A 16552-nucleotide genomic window follows, 5' to 3' on the forward strand; every position below is an offset into this window, starting at 1 on the left:
TATTTTGAGCAGGCATTCAGCGGTGGTGGTTAATCATTGACCTGTTGTATAATGCATCTTGTTCTTCCTAACACCTCCCCTGCAAGCCAGCCTGAAAATTTCTGGGCAGGAACAAGAACAAGTGTTGCAGAAATCAAATATTTATGGCAGATTCTTCCAAATTCATGCATCATGCTGGTGGAGATGTTGCAAAGTGTCTTTTTCAGCAACAGTGAATGCACCACTTCCTCTATTTTGCTACTCACATTCGAGCGATTTATAAGCAGAGTATTTATTCCACTGCGGAGAATAATCACCGTGTGGTGTAAAAAAAAAAAAAAAAAAATGGCTGCAGAGTTGTTCAGGTGGTTGTTCGCGCATTGTTTTCATTGGAAAAGGCAATTGAAAGGAGAGGCATGTATGAACAAGACATAACATTTATAGAGTTCTAAAACTAGATTGAAATTTAGTGTTGTACTGGTATCGGTACCGATATCGGGGAGTATTAAGAAGTAATGTAAAGTGCTTATGCAGCTCAATAAATATTCTTTGAGATGTAGTTTTAAATGAGTTGATCACTGGTAGATGTCCAATCCATTTGGAGTGGGAGTTGTGGGAGCGAATGAACATAATGGATTGGACGTGTAGTGCCGTCAGTGGCAGCCAATTTGTTAAACAGTGTCCGACAAAGCCATGACAAAATTATTTTACAGTGAGTATGCAGACATTAAGCATTAAAAGAAAATTATACATATCAAGGTTTCCCTTACATATAAAAGATTATGGTAGTTCACCAACACCAAAAGAGATGTTTTTTTTGTTTTTTTTAAATTAATTAATGACACATTTAAGTATTTATTTAAAGATTGAAAAAGTATTGATGCCCAGTAGGGATGTACCGATCCGATTATGTGATCGGAAATCGGGCCGATTGCGGCATTTTTCAGAGGATCGGAATCTGGTGAAAAGGATCCGTTTTTTAAAAAATATGTTTGTGTTTTTCTTAGGGCTGTCAAAATTATCGTGTTAACGGGCGTTAATTAATTTTTTAAATTAATCACGTTAAAATATTTGACGCAATTAACGCACTAGGCCCGCTCAGACAGATTTAAATGTCAGTACAGTGAAAGGCCAACTTGTTAATTGTGTTTTATGGAGTTTTTCCGCCCTCTGCTGGCGCTTGAGTGTGACTTGCATATGTTATGTGGCGTAATGTCGCCCTCTGCTGGCGATTCAGTGCAGCTGATTATTTGGGTTTCGGCGCGCTTTTCTGTCGTGATTATATGTCGACGCGAACTCACACTAATAGACAGTGCTATTCAGACTAGCTAACGTCCGCATCCAGTATTCAGTGGCAGTTCTCATAGCCCCATCACACTGTTTGTGTCTAATACATGCATCGCTTGTGAGTTATATTCCTCCTTTGTTTATATTCATGAGCATTAGATAGTTATTGATGATGTGTATTTGAATTTGTTCACATATATGGTGAAATGCAGTTACATTGTTAGATGCTTGTGAGCTAATTGGCTAGTGCTACTGCTCAAATGGACACGTGTGTGTACATTTTATGTTATTTTGTGATTTATGCAAGTTATTGACACATTGCCTTGTTATTTTCAGTTTTACAAAAATACAAGAAACGTGCTCCTGTCAAAAAGAGATGACTTCAGTAAAGCCTATGCAACTTGCATGCCACACCATCTGATTTCTTTTTGGAACTTATGTTCGCTATCTGTCAATTTGTGTACTCACACACATTGAGGACAGAATAGGGCTACTAGTTTATTTTTTGATTGAAAATTTTACAAATTTTATTAAAACGAAAACATTAAGAGGCGTTTTAATATAACGTTTCTATAACTTGTACTAATATTCATCTTTTAAGAACTACAAGTCTTTCTATCCATGGATCACTTTAACAGAATGTTAATAATGTTAATGCCATCTTGTTGATTTATTGTTATAATAAACAAATACAGTCCTTATGTACCGTATGTTGAATGTATATATCCATCTTGTCTTATCTTTCCATTCCAACAATAATTTACAGAAAAATATGGCATATTTTATAGATGGTTTGAATTGCGATTAATTGCGATTAATTATGATTAATTAATTTTTAAGCTGTAATTAACTCGATTAAAAATTTTAATCGTTTGACAGCCCTAGTTTTTCTGCTTCATGCTTGTACAGTGCCACAGCCTCTCACCCTCCCTCCTGCTAAGCAGTGCAGCAAATTGTCTAGCTTGCGTTTGGTACTTAAATGTAATGATGATTGACAGGTTTGACAGAGACAGGTTTGATAGCTTTGATCTTGCCAGAGAAGCTTGGTAGCCCTATTATCAAAGTCACACATGTGTCAATCGTCGTTAAACCTGAATAAGTGTGCTGTGGCAACTCATTGTGAACGGGAGAAGCAGCGTGAGCGTCAAAATGTGAGTGGAATTGAGTGGATTCACTCAATGACGCATTTAATAGAGACAAGCCTTTTACTACGTTATTCTTGTTTAAGAATAATTCACATTATGAAGGCGGCACAGTGGGACAGTAACGTTTGGAACTTTTGTTTTTTTTAAATAAAAGACCTTTTCCGGTATCGGATCGGGGCTGGGTATCAGATTCTCAAAATCAGGTGACTCGGACTCTAGTGCAAAAAATATGCGATCAGGACATAGTATTTATATATTTCATTCTGTCCCATTTGGTTCTTCTTTCAGTACAGCTATCAAGCTCTATTTCTAACTATTTCATTTTTTTCTTTATCCCACAGGATGGAATCCCTGAGAGCTCAAAGACGAGGGGTAAGTTTCCATTTGTGATTCCCTGATCCTTTTCTCCCTCTCCCAAAACAAATGGCTACTCATGACTGCTTGCAAAGTTGCTATTTCATGCACTACGTTACGGAGTCTGTAGCACGTCAGCAAACACAATCCGATTGTTTTACTTAACAAAAGCCAACACTGTTAGCAAATTTGTAATGGTCATGGTTTAATGATAGGTTTATTTTTTTCAACATACTCTTTCTATTGAACACAGAACACAGATGCAGTTCTAGCCTACATGGGCCCAGGGCGACAAGACGCTTTGGCACCAAAAATGAATAAATAAATAAATAAATAAAAAACACCAAAAACCAACACAAAAAACCGCATGAATTATACTTAGCACAACTCAACAACAAAACCGCAGTATTTTCTATGAATGTCACATTTATTAACGCAATCGAACCAGTTGAAAGTGCACAACAATAGATATGTGCATGTGAATATTAATTTAACATCACAAACATTTATACAAGATTGTAGAAATAATAAACAAAGTGTGAAAGATTCTACTTGTGACTACTTGTTGGCTCAGATGTGTTAACCACTAAAGGGGCTCTGGTTAGAGAGCACAGGAGAGGAAATCAAATACTTTTTGGGCTCATGTGCAGGTTAAATAAATGTAAACACATTTAATATCTGGTGAATAATATATACACATATAGTCAACATTCACAGACCTCTTAATGTGTTTAGCTTATTAAACATTACACCACATTATTTTAACTATAAACCATATATAGTGAACATTTGCATGCTATCTCCCTTCAAATCACTACATTCAATGCTTACTGTAATTATTTTTGATATGTTGCTAATAGTCGTAGCTGATAAAAAAAAAAAAAAAAACAGCTAGCAACTACGAAATTACGAGTCTGAACGATTAAAAAAAAGAAAAAAACTGACACAAAAGCATATTTATCACAATTATTCCTCCACCTAGCATTGTGAAGAATGCTCACGATCGATGTGCAGCACCTTTAATGAACTTTACAAGGCATACTCACATCATCATTGAAGGAGCAGAGGCATGAACCGGAAAAAGCAGAACTGGAAATAAAAGCACGAGCAGTTTCCAAAATAAAAGTGCTGCCCTAAATTGAAGTCAATTAAATAAATGTCTAAATGATTAAACGACTTGAAGAGTCCTTAACAGAAAAAATAGATACATTATACAAATAGGTGAAATCTTCAAGTTAAAAAAACACAAAAACAAATAAATTAAAGATCATTTGCACATTAAGAATAAAAGTCAACCCTGGGAGAGTGACACTGTTAACTGATCCAATCCCGGTCCCCACCTCCGTCTCCTGTTGGGGTTGCGTGCAGACAGTAACTGCGGTCTGCAGTGGGTGTCATTGCAACGCTAGGAGCGCCAATTATAATAATAGACAATCACTCGCGAGACACACGCACCTCTAGCAATTTACCGCCCCGGGCGACCGCCCCGTGTCAGGAACCGCCATTGATTGATTATGTACATTTGTAACAAAGAACCATTATGATCTTGAGTCGTTTTGTTCTGTATATATTCAGTCAAGACATAGCTTAAATGTTAGGCTTACTGAGTCACGTGTTATTACTTCCTTCATTTTTGTTGCCACGATTGACTAAATTACCACTCTGAAACTTGCTTCTGTGCTGGTCCTTTGAGACTTTGTGTGCATTTATGTGATTAAGTGCATCAAACGTGTTTACCGGTTACATTGAATTGGCGAGCGCCTGTGATTGAAGTCTCTGACAAACAGATTGTCATAGCAAAAACATGTAGATAAAAATAAGTAAGTAAGTGGTATGTAGATCAGTGGTTCTTAAACTAGGTTGGATCGAACCCCAGGGGTTCAGTGAGTCGGTCTAAGGGGTTCGGTAAAGGTTAAGACACGCACTATTTTTGGAAAATGACTAAATCTAGGCAAAGTGGTGTTTTAGACCAGGTTTTGGACTACCGTAATTTCCCGAATATAACGCGCACTTTTTTCCCCAAAATGTACTCGTAAAATCATGGGTGCGCGTTATTCACGGGTACAGGGACGGAGACAGAAGAAATTCATCATGATTCATGTTCCATTGTAAACATGGACCAGCACAATATTACCTAATCCGAACGACAATGATATAATAATCAAGTTTCATGTGATAAATAATTGTTTTCATGATATTTTTCACATCTAATAAAATTTTTTAAAAATTTGTACTATTCGATTATTATTTACCGGTACATTTTTCTAAACTTTGCGTTGCAACATGCCGGCACGCGGCGATGTTGTCATGAAGAGAACGTATACGGCGATGCGTTTCGTATAAATGTTGACCATGTGGCGAGCTAGGACAGGAGTGTAGGACGAGGAAGAGTGTCGAACCACTGAGCCAAGCCGCGTTGTTTTATTTACACTGAAACTCACAAAGTAACAATGTACGTCTTGCACGCAAATCGCGGGACATTTGTTTACTTCCTGCTGTTCCCTTAACTAAACATACATAACTTGCCAACATTAGTTCTGCTGGTGAATTCTGTTAAAATTCGCTACAACTCCTTACTTTGTGAAAATTATTAACGTATACTGTGAGCAATTTTAACACAGAAAATTAATATTCTTTTTTTTTTTTTTTAATATTTGACAAAAGGATTAAAAAATCCTGCAACCGCGTACTTTATAAAAGTTCGAGACACGAGACTCATATTTATTGGTGCTAAAATTAGGGTGCGCTTTATACCCGGGTACAAGAATTTTCCCTAGATTTTACAGGTAAAGTTGGGGTGCGCGTTATACACGGGTGCACCTTATATTCGGGAAATCACGGTAGTTAGCCCCCAATTTACAGGCTTTATTCCAATTCTTTCAACTAGAGAAACTGGTTTGCTAAGTGGAAGGTTGACTCTCTCTTGGCAAGAGGAAATACAACAGATCTATAGGTAATGTGCACTGCGTGTACCAGGGGTCGCGTTAACCGAATATTTTCCGTCGTTGACCGGTTTTTTAAAACGGTGACGGAAAAAACTGAAGTCCATCTGTCATTTTGACAGGTCGCAATTCACACCCCAGACCACAGGGTGGCGAGTGAGCATATTAATTAGCTATTGTCTTTCTTGATGCATGATGTCGTTAGCCTTACTCGGAAAAATGTCAAGGCAACTGAGTGTTTGCCTGGCACGGCCAGACTGTTCTCCCTGTATTTTTCAAACACTGAGAGAAAAGTCTGGGACCCAGCCTCTCGAGTAGGTACTAAGTCAATCGACAAATCAGATTTGTTTATTTGCGTGACGTGTTCTTCACGAGCAACGTCACTCTTGCGCGCCGAAAGTCGTCTCTACAACAACACGGATGGCGGACGGGAGAGCCGAGAATATGTTCCAATCCGCGGTAAATTCAGTTTTAAATGAGCTAAAACACATCGACACGAGTCATTGACAACAGTCTGTCTCGCGCTAGTCATGTTGAATAAACTCCGTTCTCCTCGTATGTTTACTTCCGCGCGCAAGTCCCTCGTCCTGCCCTCGTTGCTTTGCTAATGGCACGTCTACCCGTCGCTGATTGGTGCACTCCGCTGTCTGTTTGCCTCTTGTTAAGCTTTTTCGGACAGAATATTAATTAAAAATGAATGAAAACGAAATACTATTGAATATGTCATTATTATCATTTTAAAAATGTAAGTGACGGGTAAAAATAGATTATGACCGGATTTTTATGACACTGTCAGTCAAAATGACAGACAATGAAAAAGTCTAGCGCAACCTCTGGCGTGTACATAAAAAAAAAAAAAAAAAAAAAAAAAAAAAAACATTGCGTCACATTTTATGCCATGAAAACAGTATGTGAGGCAAGGATGTGATAAAATTAATAGAAAAATAGAAACAGTTTAAAATGAATCTAGTTTGATTTCATTTTCCAATGTAAAAAGCAAATCAAAAGGCAAAATTATTTGTTGTAAATCGACACTGTTTATTGAATCTGTGAGAATGTTCCTGTTTTTTTTTTTTTTTTTTTTTTTTAAACATAATGACTGTGTACAAATTTGATGATCATTTTGATATTATTTGAGATGTAAACATGGCAGAAACTGCACGGTCAAGGTTAATGCAGCCAAGCAGGTTTAATGTTGAACAAGATAAGATATATTCCTCAGATTCAGAATATTTATTGTCATTGTTACAAAAAGCACAACGAAACTTTGTTTGGAGCATCCATACAGCTCATGCAGCTAAGTTGGTAAAGTGCAAAACTCATAAAATAAATACCTTTCAGTACCCAATGTAAACACTGACACAGCTTTGGACATATGTACAACAAAGATTCCACGGCAGCATGAGGTCATGTCAGTGCTAAAGTGCAGAGCAAAAATATACCAGTTAAAAACAGTCATTCCTAAGTATTTGAATGAAAAATTCTAAAATATGTGCATTGGGCCAGTCTTGGTTTAGTGGTCTGATTATGCTGCAAGCATAAAGATAAAAACATACACACATTTTGGCCTGTTTAAAAACATTCTGGCTAAATGAGAAGAAATTTTAATGGAAATTCACATGGGTTTTAGCTTGCTTGCTCAGATATATCGATGTTGAATTAGGAAAAAAAAAAAAAAAAATCTAATTCCAAAGGTTTCGGTTAATACACGTGTAAAACTCATGGGTTTCTGTACCTTTCGCAAGATAAGAACAACTGATGTAGATCAATGTTTAATGTAAATTAACTCATTTCCTGCCCTCCCAGTCCAAACGGGTTGGACTTTTGTCATCATCAATGGCAGTGAATGAGTGAAGTAATATTATTTGATTGCTTACTCTCCTCTTCCTTGATGCCGTTTTTTCTTTAATTAATGGAATATCATAGAAGCACATACACATTATGTATGCGTGTCTTTAATTAGCCGATAGGGCCTCCCATTGGAAATCATGTAAATCCATTCATCCCAAGCTCGTAAAACCTTTATTAAACGTACAGGCAAGTATTAAGTAGTTAACCACTGTATAATATCACTAAATACAAATGGAATGCAGTAAAACTACTCAACCTTTGAAGAACTGCCAGCGCATCCTGTGACTAATAAAAAAATGAAAATCAAGTCAAACTAAACAGCCTTTGAAAACACGCAAGGGACATGTTAATAGCAAAGAAACATTAAAAAAAAAAAAAAAGGTACCATCACAGCGTTCTTGTTTTTTATTTTTTATCAGACAAGGAACTACACAGGCGTAAAGCTGCATGAAAAAGAGTTTTAAAAAAAAAAGTGCAGAAATGTCTTCAAACGACAGCGAGAATCTCCTTCCTTGACCGGACCTCGCCAAGGTCGCAGCGGTAATTGCGGATGCTGCATTAGCATAACACGCCCAGAGGGGAGGTCTCACTCTGGCCTGTTTTCAGCAACTCGTTTGCCGCCCCGGCGTTGACGGGAAAGTCATAAATTATTCAGGCATCACCTCACACGCTTCTGATGATTACAAAAGTGAGGTCAATTGAGTCTTAATGCCTCTCTTTTATGAGTGGCATCCACCTCTGTGCCAGAATTTCAAAGCAAAGTGAGGCAGTGGAGTTCAAGCTGACAACAAAACCACTTCTAAACAACAAGCAAAGATCTGAACGGAGGCTTTGTATGACTGGATAAAAGGCCTTACTCAAAGAATGTTACGAGGTAAATTTACATGGACAGTTTTATTTGGATTAAAAGCCAGGTCGGGATTAAAATGCTTCATATACACATCTCATTTGGAATGTTCTAACCCAATCCAGCCCATTCTGATCAAGACTATTCCGAATGGGAGGGGTGGTTTATGCTGATTGATAATCCGATCGGCGGGCATGAAAACACTTTATTCCAAGATTTTGGAACAACAAGTCCTTACTTGTGACCATAAGCGGATTTTAGGGGGGGCGAGGGACCAGGCCCCCCGGTGGTTCAAAAATGTCATTGCATGAAAATTGACTTTCCTATATATATAAAAGTTGTAAAGCAGTAAAACTGCAACAAAAATGAATAAAATGAACACAAAAAAAAATCTTTATAATGGGTCAAAATTATTTTTCGAACAGATCATGTGACTAGCACCTTAGACGGTCATTTGCTTTGCATATAATAAAAAAAAAAAAAAAATAGGGGAGGGCGATTTTATTTTTCAAATGATGTTTTTTCTTTATTTGAAAATATTTAAACTTTTTTTGGGATTGAATAATTTAGACACAAAAAAGAACAAGAAAGCCCACTCGTCTCATCAGACCATAGTACATGGTTCCAGGAATCCATGTGCTTTGTTGACAAGTCTTCAGCCAACTGTTTGCGGGCTTTCTTGTGTACCGTCTTCAGAAGAGGCTTCCTCCTGGGGTGACAGCCATGCACACCAATTTGATGTAGAGTGTGGCGTATTGTCTGCGCACTAACAGACTGACCACCCACCTCCTCAATCTCTGCAGCAATGCTGACAGCACTCCTGTAACGACAGGGTACCCGCGGGTTATTAAAAGTATTAAAAAAGCATTGAATTTAGTTTTCCAATATTAAAGGTATTTAAAGTATTAAATTAGCTGCCGTAAGTCTGTCATTTTTTCACTGTGGTTTTAATTTTGAAGAACATCTCAGTGCAACGTAAATTATATCCGTGACAAAGTTTTTTTTTTTTTTTTTTTTAAATCCATAATGAAGATGACGCGTAGAATTTTTACGATGCACTGCACTACAAATCATAATGCACCTCGTGCGTGCGCGCTGTTAGCATCATTAGCATCAACATCACAACAGCAGGCAATCGCACAGTACTGTGTGCTAACGTAAAGAACTGCTCAGATGCCTTATTATGTTCGACGAAAGCCTCAACAAGACAACCAAGTCCAAACAGTTGGAACAGCATGTCAGGTATTGGATCGGCGACCAAGTCGCATCCAGATACTTTGGGTCGCAGTTTATGGGTCATGCGAGGGCAGTGGACCTGCTTAACATTTCAAAGTAAGTTGCCAATTACTCCAATTAAAATGTGTTAGATGCAATAAAGTATTTCTGCCCGGTTTGCCTTTCGAATGAATGTGAATTTAGTAGTTTTAGCTCAAGAGTTAGCCATGTTCAATGGGGTATTGGCAGGTGCACTAGCCATAGCATGGATAAACCGGAGTCGTAGATCCACCATCCCCCTCAGATACACAACACGGTTGACACTATTATTGGAACGAGTGCGGGGTAACGTTGATCTGAATAACATGGCATGGTGATAGGCAAATTATAATGTAGGTGATAGTAAAACACCTCCTGGTATATTTAAATGTTTTTCTTGATTGAATAAGAGTATGGATTTTCTCGGTCTGATTAAAAGAAATGTCTTCAATAGCTAACAAAGGATTAACATGTGTTTTGTATACTTGTAATGTGATTAGAAAAAAATGTGTGTAGCTTTTTTATTTTGTGGTAATTAATGGTAAACTACTGCTATTTAGTGGCTGTTTTTTAAACTTTCACTGCCAATTGCAAGATTTTCCCAAGCACTTTACAGTTAAGGTGACCAACTTGACAATCTACAGTTAAGGTGACCAGCTTGACAATCACCAGCTAAGGTGACCAACTTGACAATCACCAACCTACCACCTTGACTAGGTCCTCTTAAAAGGGAAACCTGTTGTATTGCAAATGTAATTTCTGAAGTTGCTTTACAAAAATAGTGTAAAATCCATTTTATCCTGGGGGGAAAAAATCTGAAAGACCTTTTATTTAAATGTGTTTCAATTGTATCTTCAGTAAATGTGCATTCTTTTGTCAAACACACTTAGTAATTGAGGTTAAATTTGAAGTTCAGTGCTTTATTTTTTTAATATGATTCACTATTATCTAAAAAGAAAAGTATTAATTTTCAGTTGAAATGGCATTAAAAAAGGTCTTAAAAGTCTTGAATTTAGATTTATCAATCCTGGGGGGACCCTGAACGAGTCACATGACATTTTGGAGGGAGAATGACAAGCAGTACTCAATTTGGACATTTCGGGATGTAAATATTTACGTACTCACTTTGTTGCCAGGGTTTTAGATATTAATCGCTATATTTTGAGTTATTTTGAGGGGAAAATAAATTAACTAATATATAAGCTGCACACTGTGTATCTTTGTTTCAAAGTGTCATTTTCTCAGTGTTGTCCCATGAAAAGATATACTTAAATATCTGCAGAAATGCGAGGGGTGTACTCACTTTTGTGATACACTGTATATATGCAATACATGCTGTATGTACTGTAAGCCTACTATCAAAATGACTAAGTTGGCTACACATACATAATGAGTCTTCATGAATAAATGTTCATTTTCCCTGCAGTGCATTCTATAGAGAATTTTGCACCACATGACTACTCCGTTGTACCATGCCGCCTCAAGTTTAACTTCAATACAATATTAACACATTAGAAGAATGTTTGTGTCATGTTTGACCTCCTACAAAAGCCACATTAATACAAAAATATATTCCCCCCGCCCCTCATCTTTTTCCATTTTCAAACATTTTTGACAAAACTCCATGGAGCCACTAGGGCAGCGCTAAAGATGCCCTAAAGATGCGCTAAAGAGCCACATGTGGCTTAAGAGCCGCAGGTTGCTGACCGCTGGACTAGGCCAAAATATTCGACTAGAATAGAGTCTATTTTAACTCATTGCCTGCCATTGGCGGTGCTGGATGTCCAATTTTTGACTGGGAGGGGTGAATGAAAAAATATTCCATCGTTAAATTGTTGATGTAAATAAGGTACAGTATATGGAAATAAATAAATCAACAAAATTACAGTATGTCATATTAAGACAGAAAAATATGACACAAAATCTACACAACAAAAAAACACTACACAGAAAAGTAGACAAAAAAAACCTACAAAAGCATTAAAAAAAATAGATGAAAAAAGAAAAATAACTGACAAAAGTATAGAAATAGTTCAGTGTACTCTCAATGACAAAATATACCAAAGGACATACCATTCAAACACAATACAAAAAAACTACACTCAAAGTAGTCAGAAGTAGTAGTAAATGGTAGAGAGAAATTTATATAAAATGATAAAAAGGTGACAAAATATATATCACAGGAAAAAAAATATCAACGATACCATATGTTGCCTTCAACAACTGAACATCTTCTTTTGAAAACATCTGCTGACCTCCAAACGAAACTATTATTGCAAGGATGGAGGCTGACGACCTCCAACAAGTTGACGAGACAAACAAACGAGTTGTTATCAGAGAACGTGTCCTCGGAGGCCACGATTAGACGCTATTAGGACGCGTCTTCGAACGTATTAGTCACATTGATTGGCTCCCGCGCCACGATCATGGCAGCAAACATTTCCAGATTCTCTTTGTGCAATCTCCAATTACGCCGCCGCGGCTTTGTCACGCGTAATTGCACTTCTTTTTCATTCACAATTGCTACTTGAACTCAACGCAGCAACACGGTAGCTTTTGAGTGCGCTGCTGAAAAGGTATTGATTACATCTTTCCAAAGTGTGTTGTGGGCAATTTCACTTGATCTTATACAATGCATTTTATGACGCTTTTCATGTGTTTCTGATGTACTTTGTCAAAATATGATAAAGGGTGAATTGGGCAGTGATTTGAACCCTTTCGAGGTCAGTGGTCGGGACAGTGGACATCCATACAAATTACTTATCATTATCTTAAAGCAACACTTTGTAACTTTTCAGTTTTGGTCAATTTTAGCGATGTAGGTGGACAAAAGTGTTTCCCATGAATCCTCATCTACCGATCGCCTGCAGATGAATTAAACAACATTTCTGTTTCCAGCCACTGTGTGAAAGATGAATAATAATGAGGTAATGAATCCAGTTGTGGCTAAACAATAGGATATGACGGTTAGCGAGCATGTGGCTTTATATGGCTAACTCCCTTCCTACCCGAACTCGGCAACATTGATGAGTTCAGTCTTGGGGCGTCACGCCTGCGAGTGAAAGCCAGGCCAATGTTTATTCTTGAGTATCCTTTTTTTTCCTACTCAGACTCTCTTGTTGCTCTGCCATCTTTGCAGATTTCGTGCAAAAGCGTTCGCATCGACTTTTGCCTTTATAATGAATGGGAGAAGGGGCAAGTGACGTATGCCATAAAGCAGTCAGCACGTTGTGTGTATTTTCCGAAATTTCCAGGTTCGCGGTGAATCAGTAACAGGCACACTTTTGCAAAACAGACAATGTTTATTGATTAGAAAATGCAGAATAAAAGAAATTTATTGATTACAATCCCACAAGAGCAAGCAACAAGTATCAAAAACAAGCATAACAATGGTAACGATGACGCTAGATTGAGTTTGTCAATCCCAGAATCCCCTCGCTACCGTTACAGCACAACCAAATGTCCCTTAGCAATGAAAATCGCTTACCGTGACAAATGAGAGGGAGCCAACACTCCGGTAAGGCGGCAAAGGAACAAAGCCAGGCGATCCGTACGTGACTCGCTGGCGGACTTCACTGGTCGCCCGGATATGCCCGGTTTTTGTAGAAACGCACCACACGGGGGCAAGACGGCCAACCCCCGCTCCCAGGCGGCGCGGCCTCGTCCAATGACAGAGCTACTTTTGGTTCAGCCCCTTGAAAAAGGGGGTTTTGTTTGCATGGTTCCCAGTCTGTGCCGTCTGGTAGCAGATGCTGTGTTCCCACGGTAAATATTACGAGTGAAAAACAAGTTATCTCATGAGATTCCCCCCTAACTATGGAACCCAGGCGTGTAAGAAACAATCAATACAAGTAAACTCGTGAGATTCCCTCCTAACTATGGGACTATGGTGCAAAACAAGTTATCTCGTGAGATTCCCTCCTAACTATGAAACTCAAGGTAAAAAACAATAGAAGTTGTTACAATCTAGGTCACAGAAGCAATCATACATCACAAAGGCATAATGTAATATTTTCCCCCATCAGTGTGGCAGGGTGCCTGCCACCTTCCTCAAAGTTAATTAGTGCCATTGAAAGTGATACAGACCCTCTTAAGATATAAAAGAGGTGTCGTTCAACTAGTTGTCAGTCGACATATCACTATTGTAATGAAAATATTTTATAAAGGTTGAAAAATGACCTAGTGTTGCTTTAAATCATTCACTGCCAGTTTAGTTAACATGGTATGTGTTGTGGAAGTTAGTAAAAGAACAAAATTGATAATGAAATTAATGACGGTTATAGACGTCCAATCCATTTCAACTGGGAGGGGGTGTAAGCGATTAGTCAATCACTTCCAGCCCCTCCCATTTAAAATTGATAGCTCGTATATTGTACTCCTGCACCTCCGCCCGATTTCTTGCGGCACACCTGACGATCTCTCATGGCACACTAGTGTTGAAAAATACTGCGCTAGCTTGTTGTATCTTGTTGTGTTCCAAAATTACACTTGGGTGACTGCGCTTCAAGTGTTCGTTCATAGCCGACGTGCTAAGTGCGAGTATGCGAGCTCAGCTTAGCAAGAGTACACACAGTGGCACCCTCCATATTTTCCTTGAAATAATTCCAGGCTCTGGCCATTCTGGTCCGCCTTTTTTTCCCCACCGCTTGCATCGCGAGCGCCCGCCATTCAAAACTTTATCCGCATGTAATTTTTTTTTTTTAACCCGTCATTACCCGTCGACGGTATGTTTTTCCCGTCGACGTATTTACGTCATCGATGACGTTGACAATGTCGACTAGTCGGGACAGCTCTAATCCGTACATGTGTCCAGTTGAGACACACACAAAAAAATGCTCCATTTTACATTGAAGCGGCCTATTTTAGGCTGTCTTTTATCAGACTGTGACATCACACCTTGGCCAGTGTGCGTTAGTTGTTGGGAACGTTGACAGATGGATGCACGACTGCATGGACAGATAGTAAGCCAGCCTCGGGTTGCTCTGCCAGGCTAAATATTGCTTGTAAACTGATGAGTCAAGCTTTCGTGACGAGCTCTCGGCGTGGGGACTCCCAATTAGCAAGAATGCTGGCAGTGTCTGCCGTTTTGTTGAGCTTTTGTGTGTTGCCCAAGTCTCTTTTGTCCTCGTGCATGACAAAGAAAAGAAATAGGAGCCTGTCAGCTGTCTCCATTCAATTTGCTCATAAATTTGCCGTAATACATAAAATGTAATTATAGGTACGTAAATCTGCTCTGTTACTTCCACTTATAAGACTTTGCTTATTTGTATGCAACCTCCTTGCTTCAATCCAGTGCTCGATTTTTACATTATTATTTTTTTTATTTTTGTTTAAGGTTGAATATTCATTTATTTCCGTTCAATATTTCGAAATGATATGTTATTTTTATGTATTTGTTATTTTTTCTCCATATATTTATTATAATTTTTGGACTATGAGGCGCACCCAACTAAAAGCCTCAACCACAAAATTTTACACGGTACCTGTATTTATCCATATAGAAGTAGCACACGCGCTATATTAGGGGGTATTTACACCAAAAACATGACCTGAAATTAATTAATTGGAAATTAAATACTTTTTTTCCGAGGGTATACTTGTATTATGTCTCCATTTTTTGTATTTTTCATTTATAAAGACGTATATACATATATGTGGCAGAAAACACTCAGGTGACTTGAAGTTCCACACTGAGACCCCCAATTCAGCCAAATTTTAAAAATGCCCTATATGCATGTGTGATCCATCGTTGGAAAGCTTAAAATCTCAATTTTCTGGGGGAAGAAAAATTTTGAACAGGAGGGCATTTAAAAAACAAAAATTATCAACCCCCTTAAACCCTAACTCGAGGTTAGAGCATGAGACAGCATAATTAAAGACACCATGATTCTAACGTGATATTATCGCCGAAATACGACGATTCATGACAGCGACACAGTTTGTTTTCCCGCCAGACGGCCGCATGGTGGATTTTCTTGTGAGAGAAATCAACATGGGTTCCAAGAATGTTAGTGCAGGTGGTGAAAAAGGGAAAAGCTGAGGCTTACCATTGAAATGAAGATGGAAATGATAGAAAAATAATAATACGACCGTAAAATGTCTACGATCTCGACAGTCCTCCTCCGACCTCTGTTCTCCAGTTTTTATAAGTTAAGGTGACAATTATTATTTTGGTAACATCGCCAAAAAAATGGCCAGCTTCGTCAGGTTTTTAATCATTTATTTCAGAACTTGTGCAACACAACATGCAGACTGTCCACCGCAGCTGAACATGAAAAGTGAAAGTAAAAAGTCCTCTCTCACTCTGTCACGTCAGCCACGCGATGCATTCAGGTACACCACGCAAAAAAATCCACCACACTACAACCCGATTCATTACATTATTAAATTATTATCGAATAATGGAATTGTAATGTATTCTTATGGGGAAATCATGCTCGACACACGACCATTTCGACTTACAAACAAGGTCATGGAGCAAATTAACTTCATGTGTAGAGGTACCACTGTATCTTATTTTGGAAAAAAAAAAGTTACCAATGTTGCCAAGTGGCGAGTGCTACCCGACTTTAACTGTTACCTGAGTCGATACCAACAAAGAATGGTGTAGCTAGGGTAGCTATTTTTCCAAATAAAAATGTTAGAACAAAAGCAACACAGATTCACAAGTTTCATGCATTTTGCACTTAAATAAGAGGTGATTTTTAGTTTTAGCAAAACAACAAATTTTCAAATGTTGTGATTAAAAAAAGCCAAATAAACAGTATATAAGAAGGGTCAAAGTCAACATTTTTAAAAAGGCAACTGCTATTATTCACAAAACTGCTGTTCTTCAGGGTTTATTAGTCATATAAGAAATATTGCCGCAACAATTATGCTCCCCGTTAATGTGT

At 38.1% G+C, this 16552-nt stretch overlaps 1 protein-coding gene across 1 annotated transcript in view; it reads left to right on the forward strand.

Annotated features, from left to right (window-relative positions):
• fstl5 (follistatin-like 5) overlaps nt 1-16552 on the forward strand; it is a 323171-nt gene that overhangs the window by 77233 nt on the left and 229386 nt on the right. Inside the window, exon 3 of the mRNA XM_057850040.1 lies at nt 2753-2783. Coding sequence (XP_057706023.1) covers nt 2753-2783 — 31 coding nt within the window. The remainder of the gene's footprint in view (nt 1-2752; nt 2784-16552) is intronic.

Source organism: Corythoichthys intestinalis, chromosome 11 (genome assembly GCF_030265065.1).
Source record: "Corythoichthys intestinalis isolate RoL2023-P3 chromosome 11, ASM3026506v1, whole genome shotgun sequence".
Classification (NCBI taxonomy): domain Eukaryota; kingdom Metazoa; phylum Chordata; class Actinopteri; order Syngnathiformes; family Syngnathidae; genus Corythoichthys; species Corythoichthys intestinalis.